Source organism: Denticeps clupeoides, chromosome 8, assembly GCF_900700375.1.
Source record: "Denticeps clupeoides chromosome 8, fDenClu1.1, whole genome shotgun sequence".
NCBI lineage: Eukaryota > Metazoa > Chordata > Actinopteri > Clupeiformes > Denticipitidae > Denticeps > Denticeps clupeoides.
The window spans coordinates 16,290,059-16,303,107 of record NC_041714.1 but is presented as its reverse complement, the minus strand read 5'-3'; the positions used below and the strand labels follow the sequence as shown (position 1 = coordinate 16,303,107).

At 42.5% G+C, this 13,049-nt stretch overlaps 2 protein-coding genes across 5 annotated transcripts; one reads left to right on the top strand and one right to left on the bottom strand.

Moving 5' to 3' along the window:
• Positions 1 to 327: 327 nt before the first annotated feature.
• On the bottom strand, positions 328 to 9,034 carry sfxn2 (sideroflexin 2). 3 transcript variants are annotated; one of them, XM_028988886.1, is made up of 12 exons: positions 7,546 to 9,034; positions 6,153 to 6,332; positions 5,063 to 5,233; positions 4,875 to 4,973; positions 4,524 to 4,599; positions 2,832 to 2,917; positions 2,683 to 2,743; positions 2,518 to 2,584; positions 2,055 to 2,104; positions 1,661 to 1,710; positions 1,301 to 1,348; positions 1,113 to 1,212 (listed from the first exon to the last, which is right to left on the bottom strand). In XM_028988886.1, exons 2-12 carry the CDS (start codon positions 6,305 to 6,307, stop codon positions 1,113 to 1,115), a joined length of 963 nt encoding a protein of 320 aa, XP_028844719.1. In that variant the 5' UTR covers positions 6,308 to 6,332; positions 7,546 to 9,034. The 3 variants fall into 3 exon arrangements, with proteins under 3 accessions (XP_028844716.1, XP_028844718.1, XP_028844719.1); XM_028988883.1 differs by having other exon boundaries at positions 328 to 1,212; positions 6,153 to 9,034; XM_028988885.1 differs by lacking the exon at positions 2,055 to 2,104 and having other exon boundaries at positions 328 to 1,212; positions 6,153 to 9,034.
• Positions 8,399 to 11,888, top strand: LOC114795510 (ADP-ribosylation factor-like protein 3). 2 transcript variants are annotated; one of them, XM_028988888.1, is made up of 6 exons: positions 8,399 to 8,485; positions 8,758 to 8,901; positions 10,005 to 10,121; positions 10,220 to 10,270; positions 10,478 to 10,663; positions 11,282 to 11,888. In XM_028988888.1, the coding sequence occupies exons 1-6, from the start codon at positions 8,483 to 8,485 to the stop codon at positions 11,303 to 11,305; spliced, it is 525 nt and encodes a 174-aa protein (XP_028844721.1). In that variant the 5' UTR covers positions 8,399 to 8,482; the 3' UTR covers positions 11,306 to 11,888. The 2 variants fall into 2 exon arrangements, with proteins under 2 accessions (XP_028844721.1, XP_028844720.1); XM_028988887.1 differs by having other exon boundaries at positions 11,205 to 11,888.
• Positions 11,889 to 13,049: the final 1,161 nt, after the last annotated feature.

Here is a 13,049-nt window from a genome sequence, read left to right as displayed (position 1 = left end):
ACACGGTGCACACAGTGAAATCTGTCCTCTGCATTTAACCCATTACCCTGAGTGAGCAGTGGGCAGCCATGACAGGCGCCCGGGGGAGCAGCTTGTGAGGACGGTGCTTTGCTCAGTGGCACCTTGGCGGATCGTGATTCAACCTTCTGATTACAGGGCCGCTTCCTTAAGCACTAGGCCACCACTGCCCCACAGAGTAAAGTAGCAGAGGATGGTACATGTCTGTATATAAATTCTGAAATCAAGTGTCTTGGAGGAATGTAGTGGGAGGAGGAGAAGGAACCGCTGATGCAGCCAACACCAATAATCAATCAGTACAGGGTTCAGTAAAGGTTTGGGTTTTTATTGGTAGTTTCCTGAGCTTTGGTAAAGGCAGCACTGATTCGTTCACATAGTCAGTTTATATTTACTGGTAACACTGAGCTGTGAGTAGCTGGTAACAGTTCACTTCTGGCTCCTCCCTAACACTTGAGTCGACTCGTTTGGTGACTAGCGCTGATCTTCTCTTTCCAGAACATCGGCCATGACAGATGTCCAAAGGGTGGTAGAGAGAATTACTCACTTCACTTGGTTGGATTGGTTGAAAGGAACAGAAGTAATGTAGAGTAACTCAAATGCAAAAACCTTTTGAGCATGGTACATTTTGAATTTCAGGAGGTAAAATATGCAGGAAATGATGCACTGGCAGCTTGATCATAGCTCTTTTACACAGTCGTTCACACAGTCCTGGTTACGATGCATAACACCACAGAGAGGCATCAAACGTTAAAAAAACGTCTGTTGCTTTCTCTGTTCTTCTACTAGTTTGGTCTGCTCATGAAAAAAGGGACATGGAATATCAGGATGTTTTCTTAAACAACCAGCAGGGGCGCTAGACCTGATGATGATCTGTCCATGATTTTTGGACAGATGAACAAGACACTTACAGTTATAAAGAAGTGTTTCTGTATGTGACCTGATCACAACTTCCTCAAAAACATCCACTTGCAAAAATAAAAAATGTGATATTTCAACTGTAAATTGAAATTGTTTGTGTAGGTCAGACACAGTCAACACACACTTTGAAAGAAGCCTGGTCCATGAGGTGGTACAGTATTTTCAGAGGGTGCAGCTCACAGGCCTTTGTTGAAGTAAACGTATTTGACCTTGTCTCCGTACTGGGAGGTGATGGACTCCCGCAACTCGGGCTCCAGTTTGGACGTGGCCAAAGAGCTGACAAGCGCAAGCACAGCACAGTCAACAACATGATGCTCAGACTGGAATTATGGGTATTAGATCATGGAAAGTGCACTGGAGTTACCATTGCTGAGGGAAGAGGGAACAGGCTGCAGGCACCATGAAAACCAGGCTGTGGAACGGGAGATGACACAAGAACGCATTTTTAAATTGTGATCATATGAATATACACACGTTTTTATCAGTTTATGACCTATGTGTCTGGGTAAAATATGTACTCTTCAATAAAATACTGATAACATTTAAATTCCAAAATGTAAACTTTTTTACAAACCAAAAAAAACCCCAATAACAATATTGGTGGTTCCGAACATTGTTGATGTTGGAATTCAACAAAAACTAAAGAAAATGTAGTAGTTAAAGGACATTTTTAACTGTATTGTAAAGAGTGGTGCATCTAGTGGTGTATTATTACTGTACTTACAACACTCCAACCATCATGACTTGCAGGGGTCCGTGCAGAAATTTGATTTTCTGTCAAAACAGAGATGTGATGTTAACAGATGAACCTTAGAACATGTACAGAACGGCGGTCCCTGTGAGAGAAGTGACAGCTTCAGCTGACCACAGGTCAGTGCTGCAGACATCATCGATCTATGTCTGCCTTATCAGAAAGCGGAGCCCAGAGGCCTTCATGTCAGACGTTGAAGGATGAAAATGCCATTAAAATACACACTGAACCAGACACTGGTGTGCAAGAGCACGCTTCTGGAACATAATGCACAAGCGCGTAATGTTTCTGACGATGAGGAGAAGACAATAAATTTCATTTTAATTCAAATCGGGCTGGTCTTCAAACATCTGAACTGCAGACGCACCTGCATGAACCGGTATCTTTCCAAGCGCTGCATTATAATGGGCAGGATAACTGCAGAAAGCAAAAAAAAAAAAAAAAGAGGGTTTCACCAGCAAGCAGACAGACAGGCCACCACTCTGGGATTAAAAACGGTTCAGGGATGACAAATGAACAAAGCAACAAGAGGGAAAAAAATAAATCTAGGGATGAACATAGATGTTCTGAGTGAAAACAATATTTCCACTGGTAAATAAACATTGTTTTTCATTCCTATTTACTTTCAACGATAATCTAGATGTTTCGGAAGTTGATTCACAGCACTTATAGTCAGATTCTGAACAAACAACATTTCTCGTATTATAAATATATATACACACAAAGAAAATACACACAAAAAAACAACAGAGCCATTATAGAATAACGGTCTGTTCTTCTTTATGCCTCTAAATGGTTATAATACGGTTATTATACTCAGCAGTACATACTCATGCCAGGAGCCGCCATTGTGATTCGAGAGATGATGACCTGAGTGATGCCCGTTACTGCGGCTTTCTGTAGGAAGGAAGTATTGACAGAGGACAAAGAAGACATTTGGAACATCTATAAATGAAATATCCCTAAACGTCGAAAATAGAGGGTGCTCTATTCACCCGCGAGTGTCCCAGCTTGTTTCCGTTCTCATCGGTGACAACGATGCCATTCAGGATCTCCCTGCAGAAAAGAGAGGATGTCATTTTCACAAAACGGAGGGACTGTGGACATGATGGACAAGATGTGATGGAGGATTGTCTAATCTTACTGCTGTCTCATCATGGGGATGTTCACACAGTTCGCTGCTGCCACGGCAACAAAGGGCACCCAGCGGGCCACCAGAGGGGGCGCCCTCTGCCGAAACAACCACAGGGCAGTAAATAAATACAAAACCTCTAGTGGCTCAGTATGGCGATTCAGCGAGGTCAGTGTGACAGCCTTAGATTAATAATGATTTTGATACCCCCTCCACTTCAGTTGTACTATTTAGCTGTAACTGCAACTATCTCAATCTATACCTACTTTTACATCCAATTTGTAAACAGGGTTTAAGCTTTTTTTAAGGAAGCCAAATTTAAGACTTTTTAAGAACTTTTTTTTAAGGCCACTTTCATCTAATTTAAGACACTGCATTGGGGTCATCAACTACATTAGTCACAGGCCACAAGTTTTTCTCGACAGACACTCTGAGGTCCAGATGCTCTTGTAAAATACAAACATATTTTATATATTATTAATATATATTCATTTTGACATGGGCTGTTGCCCATCATGGATGAAGGTGGCATCATGGGCAAAGCTTTTGTTTTTTTCCATGCTCAGGAGGTGAGAAGCAACACACTTTTATCACCTCGGCCCAGATATATAAACAGTCTGATATTTAATAACAGTCAAGCAGAGTCCATGGGTTTTTTTTTTTTTCCACGCAGATGCTTAAATGATCAATTCTGGTGAATTCTTGTGGAAATATAATGAGCAACATTCAGACATGAGACCCAAACCCAGTAATAGCCTATATATTCAGTAGCATTTCCGTGCAGAGCACCACAGCTCTTGTGACCCTGGGTCTGGTAGGTCTGTTCAGTAATCCCTCCCTGCTTTTAACTAATCACTTGTCTGCCCACCTATTGCTTGTATAGCATACAAGGAGAGGAGAGGATTGCTGAGAATATTATTTTTCATCAGGCCTCGTAACTATGACAAATCTGGAGATTTTAAATGTGAGGCATATGGAAAATATAATTGAAAAGATAACATAAATTATATTTAACAAGTAATAACACTTTATAGCAATGCCTTTTTCTCTACAGTTGATCTGAGTAATGTGATATTGATTCTAGCCCTAGTCTGTTTTTGGCCCTGGTCATGGTCTCGGTCTCTCTACCCTAAAGTCTCAGCAGTCTCGGTTTAGACTCTCTTGACTACAACACTACATATAAGTCAGTCTTGTCTGGCTTTTTGCAAATTGCAATTGTTCTCCCCTCAAAGGGTTGAGGTTTGATGTTTGCCTGATCTCATTTGAAATTGTATAATGTATATTAATGAACATATTAAGTAATGTATATTAATTAACATATTGCTGTAAATATACTGAAGCATTAAAATTGTATTAAAAGCAGCTATAATACAGTAAAAATATCTTGTCAAATCTGCCTGATACTTTGTCATTGCTGACGAACATCTGCCGAGGTTCCATCAAAACAGTCCTCAATAGAGTCTATATCAGGATTCGGCTACCTGACAGAATGGAAAACAGAAAAGGCCTGGATTTGGAATCTCCGAAAGCTGGGTTAAGTCATGACTGGCCAATTATAACTTCCTATTGGTTAATAACAACTTCAAGCTCAACTTAATATAGGAATATAGTTGAAGAACACTGGTCTATTGTGCCATCTCTATTACATCTCTTTCACAGATGGGCAATTCCGATATTAAAAGGGGCGGGGTCAGGAGTTTGTACCTTTGTGTAGAGGTTCAACCCCACGGCTGTGGCCAGAGCTGTACTGGTGGCCGTGGCGTATGCTATTCCGATCTGTCTGAGAGAGACAAAAACCAAACAGATTGTTTGCAGTTTCAAGCTCTCAGATGGTGTCTGTAATTTTCCTGAGTAAGCGGTAGCACCACCAGAACTTCAGGGTCTCTGTGAAGCTAATAGCCTAGAAGCAGTTCTAGAACCTTCCATTCATCAACATCAAGAAACAAAAAACACATGAACCCCACTTTAAAACAATTTTGACTCAGCCCTGCCCTCTGGTGGATATGTTGCACCCACCATGCTTAAAAGAGCCATTATCAAAAAAAAAACGCTTACTTTAGAGTGATGGGTGAGGCGGCGTTGCGGTTGGTGTAGTTCACCAGCGCGTTAAAGGACTGGTTGACCCACTGCCAGAAGACCACCGCAGGAACAGTCCTACAAAAGTAGGCGTGACACGTTTGTGGGGTCCAAAACCCGGCAGCTTCATTTTTGAACAGAAGAGGACGTGCAGAACCTCGGCTCACCTGTAGAACTGCAGCATGAAGCCCGTGATGGCCATGCCTCCAGGCACCTGGAAGGACATGCGTCCAATCAGGTTCATCCGGTCGCCTGTGTCCGGGTGGAAGGCCGAGTCGTACAGCTTCTTGGCGTAGTATAACTGTTCTTCTGTGGTGCCCGGGGGGACAGACCCTGCCCTAATTGCACATAGTCAAAATCTTGAATATTCCTGCATCATTGTAATTTTGTTAAACCCCCCCATATAAAAAAAAATGGATTTACCTAAAGCATGTATTACAAAATGTCTTTATTTTCATGGTGTAGATGCTGTTAATCCAGCAATACAATGTTGTTCTCCATCTGTAGACTTTTGCTTGTAGGGTTTGGGAGACCAAACTTCAGTTTCTCTAGGACATCTATACTCTAGACATCAAATTATTACCTCTTTTACTTTTTATCATTTATTATTTGTGTGCTTAATGCTTTAGGGAAATTCATTTATAGCATATTCTGCTCCGTAACAATGTGTTAAACTATTTTAAGGTTCTCCTTTGTGTCACACATCAATATTAAAGAACAGCCAGTGTGTAAATTGATGCAAAAATACAGACCACTGTTATATGCTGCATGTGCGAGGGACATTAAATACTTGAGGTGAAACATATCCTAATCAGCATGATACATAGAGGTGTGTCTCCATCTTAGACAACATCTGAAGATGTAAGCAAAGGTCCTTCAAATGAGTCTTCAAGGGACCGAGAATCTTAAAAATTGGTTGTGTGGCCTGTTTTCACAGCGTGGAAACGTCATCAGTGGAAAACAATCTCACGGTGACAGAAGTTACAGCGGGAGACGCTGGAGGTCAGACAGACAGATCAACTTTTGAAAAAAGGATTCAGGCCATAAATAAGAAATTAATGACGACTCCGTCATCCGTGCACAATAACTACCAATGATATAAAAGCATATGACAGCTTCTAATGCCAAAATTAGGCAGGATTTGTGCTGAAGCCACACTTTCAACCATATGTACGATTCCTCAGGTCCAAACCGGGAGATTATTTCTATTCACACCACAGCGAGGTCAGTGCACTTTGATTTAGGAGTTTTTCGGACCTGCAGCCCTCCACCAGGGCTTTGGCTTCATCCAGCCTCGAGTCGGGCAGCAGCGCCGTCCTGCAGTCGGTGATGTTGAAGAAGTGTCGGAGACGCCCCATGAAGGTGGCCTGGTCCCAGCGCGGGACGTCGATGTCCAACACACTCTGAGCCATGGTGCTATGCTTGTTATTCCCACACCTGTTTGAGAAGAGACACACACACACACACACACACACACACACACACACAGAGAATATATATTCCATGGGGTGATACCTGCACTGACACAGTGCACTTTCACACACCTATCATTGACAGGCCTCACACGACCGCAGCACTCAGTTTAATTACGACATCACGCAATTATTAAATTATTAAATAAAGGTCACTTGTTTCCATATTTGAAACTGGGTGCTAAGGGTCACATATGCTATTAATAATGTAAAACTAATTTATGTTGGTTTACGGCTTACTAAAAAAAAAAAAATCCATCAGAAATGTATTTCTACATCCAAGTATCTTCATTTTTTCAGGCAATTCTTGTTTTGCACTATATTGGGGACCCGTAATCAGAAGGTTGCTGGTTCGAATCCCGAGCTGCCAAGGTGAAACCGAGGTGCCACTGAGCTAAGCACCTAAGGGTGAAGGGTTAAAAGCAGAGGACACATTTCGTTGTGTCACCGTGAACTTCATTTTACATTATACTTAACACCTCAAGTGTCCTGCTCAGGGACATCACATTTGGCTAACTTACTAGGCCACACTGGCAATTTTTCTGTTGTGGGACAAGTCAGGTTCGTAAAAGTTCAGGACTAAATCCAAACAAAGCATCACCCTGAACTCGCTTTATCAAAGCACAGACCTGCTTTTCCCAGCAACGTGGCTGATGGCTGGCAGCCGGTCGTAAATCAGCCCATAACCTTGCAGCATGGTGAACCCGACATGGGTTCAGCAGGTCTGTGTTCGCAAACTGTCCTTATCACCAAACCCAAACCCTTTTATTCCAGGCAAGTTGGGCTGCCACTTATGTAGGAAACGGGCTACATAAATAAGTCAGAAGTATCATAATCATCATCATCATTATTATCATTAACACAATCTATACAGCTCAGTCGCCAACACACACAATGCTACACATCTCTCACCACAGGCTCACACTGCAGACGTTTACTGCCCACCATGCAGAGGTGAAGTGCTGCCAGTTGCCCAGACTGTGCACGATTTCACCAAATGAGATGCGGAACAAACATTTAAGCAAATGGGCAAGCATGCAGGTTCCTATAAACTCGCCTGCACGTTGCATCAGACCAGGATGCATGCTGCTACCGGGCACTTTCGCCTCTAGAGTAACTCGCATGGACGCAAAAGTGAGGGGAGTCGCATGTTCGGGAACACGGGGACCAGGACTTACGTGGATGACGAGCTCGACAAACCCCGACGAGGTAACGAGAGCGTCAGAATAGGGGCCACGACAGGACTCGGTTCAGTGGCACCTCGTCACCCAATCGCTCTCAGGGGGCCGAGCCCGCGCTACGTGGTAAGACAGGCAACTCTGACGGGCTGACGCGTCAGGTCACGTGGTACAGGACGCGATATCCGGCTGGTTAAAATGCCTATAGTGAGACTTGCATGGTTGGCGGCCAATGGAGAAAATCTAAACAAAACACGATTTAAGATTAATCCAGGTTGTTAATAGAAGTTTTGGCTTAATCGTGTAGAATTTTCACATTATGAAAATTCCATTAATAATTAGTATTCATCTCGTATGTATATTGTTCCAAAGCCTTCAGTCCGTTACATTTTTTTTTTATCACAGCGGCCTTGTTGGTTGTAAAAATAATGAAAATATAAGGCGCGTCAGAACAGTGTCCTCAGTCTTGACAAAATAAAGGATCTTTGTCAGAAGCCGTGAACTTCAAAGCAATTATGCGTCTTAATATAAAATTGCCATCTTCTAGACCTGTATGAAACGCTGTGCGTGTTGACCTTGGGTCTGGGCTACAACGACTTTAACATAATGAATACACTACACCAGATGCGACTGATTTATACAGAAACAAATACGCTTCCGCCATCAGCGTCTCCCGCTTCCATGGGAGATACTACAATACCCAGAAGCCACCTCGCCTTCAAACCAGACGTTAGTAAGGTTTCTCTTTCAAATAATAAATCACGATAAAAGACATGCTCAGATAAAAGAGCGGGTGGCCTTTTTGTATGCAAACAGAGAACAAAACGAATAAGTATAAAAACACAACTCCAACTCGCCCCGCCTCCCGTGACGTCAGAGGTCCGTCGCCGGCCTTAGTAACCCTCGGTAGCGTCCTGAGAGGCAACTGGGCAACAAGATGGTGAGTATAATAACAACAATTAAAAACGACAACGATAAGCAAAAACGATGCTCTTTGGTAAATTGTGTGAAATATTACCGCCACGGCAGCGTCCACTCTACGGCGCAAGCGAGTTTCGGCAGAATTAATTTCTTCGGCGAAAAGCAGCTAGCTACGAGCTACCCCGATGCTACTTCAGACAACCAAACGAAAAGATAGAATCTAATTTTATTCATGTCGGCCGGCGCAATCCATTCGCTCGCCACAGACGCGATAACCATCTCGGCTTCCAGGGATTGCTGTCCATTCTGCGCAAGCTGAAGAGCACCCCGGACCAGGAGGTGCGGATCCTGCTGCTCGGGCTGGACAATGGCGGCAAAACGACGCTGCTGAAGCAGCTGGCCTCGGAGGACATCAGCCACATCACCCCGACACAGGTACCCCGCGCTGCGGGTAAAAACGACCCCGGCTTCCACCTCAGCGGCCATCTGTTGCGTTTTTCTCTCTGCTGAGGCGGGACGGGAGGATTCCGTCTCCATCCTGCGCATATGTGCCGCAACGTTGACGTTGTGCGCCGAGCGTACTTGTGTCGCAACTGTTCACTTTTAATATTTTTAATATTAATCTTGAACAGTTAACATTTGGTAAATTCCGACCTGTGTTTAGCACAGATACTCAAAGGCTATTTCCAAAAGCCAGATGAAGTGAAGTCTGGTAGCTGTGTGTATGTATTTCATGATTTCCAGCCCATGAGGTTCTGAAAAACCGCGGAGAAGGCACACAATACCCCAGCCAGAATATAATGTTTCCATTTTTGCCTTTAAGTATTTTATTTGCCACAGCTGCCTAGACCACAGTAAGACAGCCATGCAGCCAAAGCAAAGCCTACACTAAACCATTGCGATCTGGGATGCAAACAGCTTAACTGGATGTCCTCCTGTTACTGTCCCGTCGAGGAGTAGAATTCAAATCACATCAACACTCGATTGATTCTTGGTTTCCGTGGCAAGATCTGCCTGTTCTAAAGCCCTTAAGAGCAGAACGGAAGATGGCGTTCCTACACCGACACATGTTCTGGGCGGCATTTCACTTCTCACCGCTCTGGTTTAGTCGTTGAGAATCAGTCAAGAAATATGCACTAAAAGGACGAGGCTAGAGCCAGCCGCACACAGCCGTTGCACATTATGGGTGTGGTTCACAATATTAATCTTCATTTTGTAGCATATTTGCACAGTTCTCATTGCCCATTGGTTTTTGCTTGCCTCTAATATACACACGGCAACCATTCAGACAGATTGAAGCATTGTGTACATTTGTATAACTGTTATTATTATTAATTAATACTAATATCAGACCAGTACTCTGATTTGACAAGGTATTGGTATCGGAACTAAGAAATCCAGATCAGTGCATCCATAATGATGTACGTGACTTGTATGTATGTGGCTCAGTCCTCATTTGTGGCTGGTTTACCTCTTTATTTTTTTAATCCGGGGCTGTCTGAAGCAGACGTAACAACCTGCAACCCCCTCTGTTAAAGGGCTTCAACATTAAGAGCGTCCAGTCTCAGGGTTTTAAACTGAACGTGTGGGATATCGGTGGCCAGAGGAAGATTAGGCCCTACTGGAGAAACTACTTTGAGAACACTGACGTGCTGGTGAGTCTGTACACACTTTCTGGCTCATTCACACACTACTACATATTTGCACCTGTATGACAATAATAAAAAAAAAAAAAAACTGTCCTGTATTTCAGATTTATGTAATTGACAGTGCTGACAGAAAACGATTTGAGGAAACCGGTCAGGTAAACTTTATTGTACATTGTTATAGTGCAATAATTCTTCCAATTCTTGTTATGGTTAGAACATCTTTAACTTCAAACATTTGCACATGCATAAGGGGTTTATGGCATTTAAATCTCAAAAGAATCACAAGCATTTGCAGAGAAGAGAACAGGAGTGTGGTGTGCTTGATAAGCGCGTGTTCGCCGTGTGTTGTGCTCGTTTCCTAGGAGCTGGCGGAGCTGCTGGATGAGGAGAAGCTGAGTGGCGTCCCGGTCCTCATCTTCGCCAACAAACAGGACCTGCTGACGGCCGCACCTGCTGCCGAAATCGCAGAGGGCCTAAATCTCCACACCATCCGGGACCGCGTGTGGCAGATCCAGTCCTGCTCTGCCCTGACCGGGGAGGGGGTGCAGGTGAGCCTCCATCAGCAACGTCTGTTCCATCTGTCAGAACACGACAGCATGGCATCACTGTTTTTTTTTTTTTTTTTTAACCTTCATTGATCTTTCAGGAAGATTTATTGATTACAACTGCGTAAGATTAAAACCTATGCATTATAGATATATTTATTGCAGACTGCTTATATTTTAGTATATAAAGCAATTAAACCCACATTCTGCCTGCTGCATGACTGGAAATAAATGCTAGTGAAAATGAAAGCTCTGCTGCATGCTTGTTTAGTCATTTCCGAAGACGTGTGTGTGACACTGTGCTCAGTTTGAGTTAATGACCTTTTTCTCTACATAGACCGGAGGGACTAGCTTTCATCCTCACGGTGACTCAAAATGCAAATGAAAGTCAGCAGGGGGGAAAAAACGTTGTTTTTTGTGCATGATCCGGAATGGAAACCGATTTAACCACGTCACCCGATTACCGTGGGCTTTTTGTCGATTTGAACCTCTTTTATTGTGGCGAGTTTCTGAATGTTCTGTTCTTTATTACCTGCTCGTTTAGGATGGGATGAACTGGGTGTGCAAAAGTGTCAACGCTAAGAAGAAGTAGCGCTGCTGTCTGTGAATCTTCCCCTCCAGGTGGAGGACTCCGTGTACTCTTGAATGTACAAACTGAAACACTATGGACTCAAGGAACAGCCCAGCAGCCACCGTACAGACGGCGCTGATACCACCATCACACATTCCTCTACTACAAAAATTTCCTCCTGTTTCAAGGCACGGTGGCATTCCGTGTCCCTGATCACAGCCACTCCGCATTATCCTTTTTCAGCTAACGTGGTCTGTATTTGTAAAGTATTGACATGTTAGGGGCTGCTAGTCTAGGACCAGTGTTTTGCTGCTAGTCTGTGATGGATGCAGGGAAATGTGGACAGTAGACCAGTGGTAAAACATCGGTGCTTTATGAATACAGGTCAATGCTTTAGTCGTGTGAGGCCCAGAAGACCAGGCCCGGTGCGTGTCTGCACCACACCGCAGTATCTGTCTTTATCTTTCTGTTGTGAGATTTTTTTTTTTTTTTCGCGCTTCCTTTCTCTCTGCGACTGCAATTTTTTTTTTGGTATTTTTATTTATGGTTGTGTAGAGAGTTAGGTTGCTTGACATAAGAATTATAGAAGGGGTTTTGGAGAACTGCATTTTACTGTGCTCAAAAATACCTGTAATAAATTTGTAAAAATCAATTCAAGGAAAGGGGGGCGATGGATTTATTTATTTTTAATCACCACCATTTGTCACATTTCATTCACCGACAAGTACTTAAGTACACAGAATGTGTACTTGAGTTAAATTAGGAGTACACAAGGAAAAAAAATATATATTTGAATAAGTATTATTCACATTCCACTATAAAATTGGGACTGTCAAGATCTGTGCATCAACATGTACACTAAAATATTACTACAGTACAATATACAGAGAAAATACTTGACAATATTGTATGCTCCTGATATTGCTGTACACTTTACCCTGGTTCATGGTACTGACTAGATGATGTATTATAGTTATTATTATCATCCAGATTCTGTTTTGGACTGAAATGTTACTATACAATTAAGTGCAGCAGGCCTCTCTTGTGCAGACGCAATGGAAGATTGATCTATATAATCACTATTGATCTGATTTATGTATAACCAGTCCTTAATATCTATGTAACATGATTTTTCTGTACAAGAAAGGTTAAGAGTTTCACTTGTAAGTTAGGAAGAGGGGAATATTATAAATATTTTGTTAAATGTTTTATGTATTCTTCATACTAATCACTTATTCTTTATATCTAACTTTTAGATTTTTACATGTCAATGAACAAAGCATGTATAAGAAAGATAAAGTTGGACAGTGCTATAGAACTAAGGGTTTTTTGCACCCATTAGTAATATATGAGCAATACCAATTAAACACCACCTGGTGATTTGACGTATACGTGGGGATTCACGTACACGTACCTAATGGTTCTTCTTTTGGGTCTGACTTCACTGCTGTTTATATGAATAATAAAGGTCAGGCACATCCAGCGCATACATTGGCCACAGCTTGAAAATATTGGCACCCGCTGGAAGTCTTGGCCTTAGACTAAAAACCCCACTCTTAATTATCTGCAACATCAGTCAATTAAAAGAATGTAAATTGCAAATTGTTGAACCTTCTCAAGACCCAGCAATTCACTTCACTTTAAATTCAAACTAGATACGGTGTCGCAAGTGCGAAAAGATGATTGGTTGCTGCTTGTGTGCACCCTGCATGGATGACACGCCCGTCCTCAAGTGTTGAAATGACAAATGTTGTTTATTAATTTTACATGAACAATTTAAATTGATCACAGCAATTAATGTATTAATTTTGACAGCCC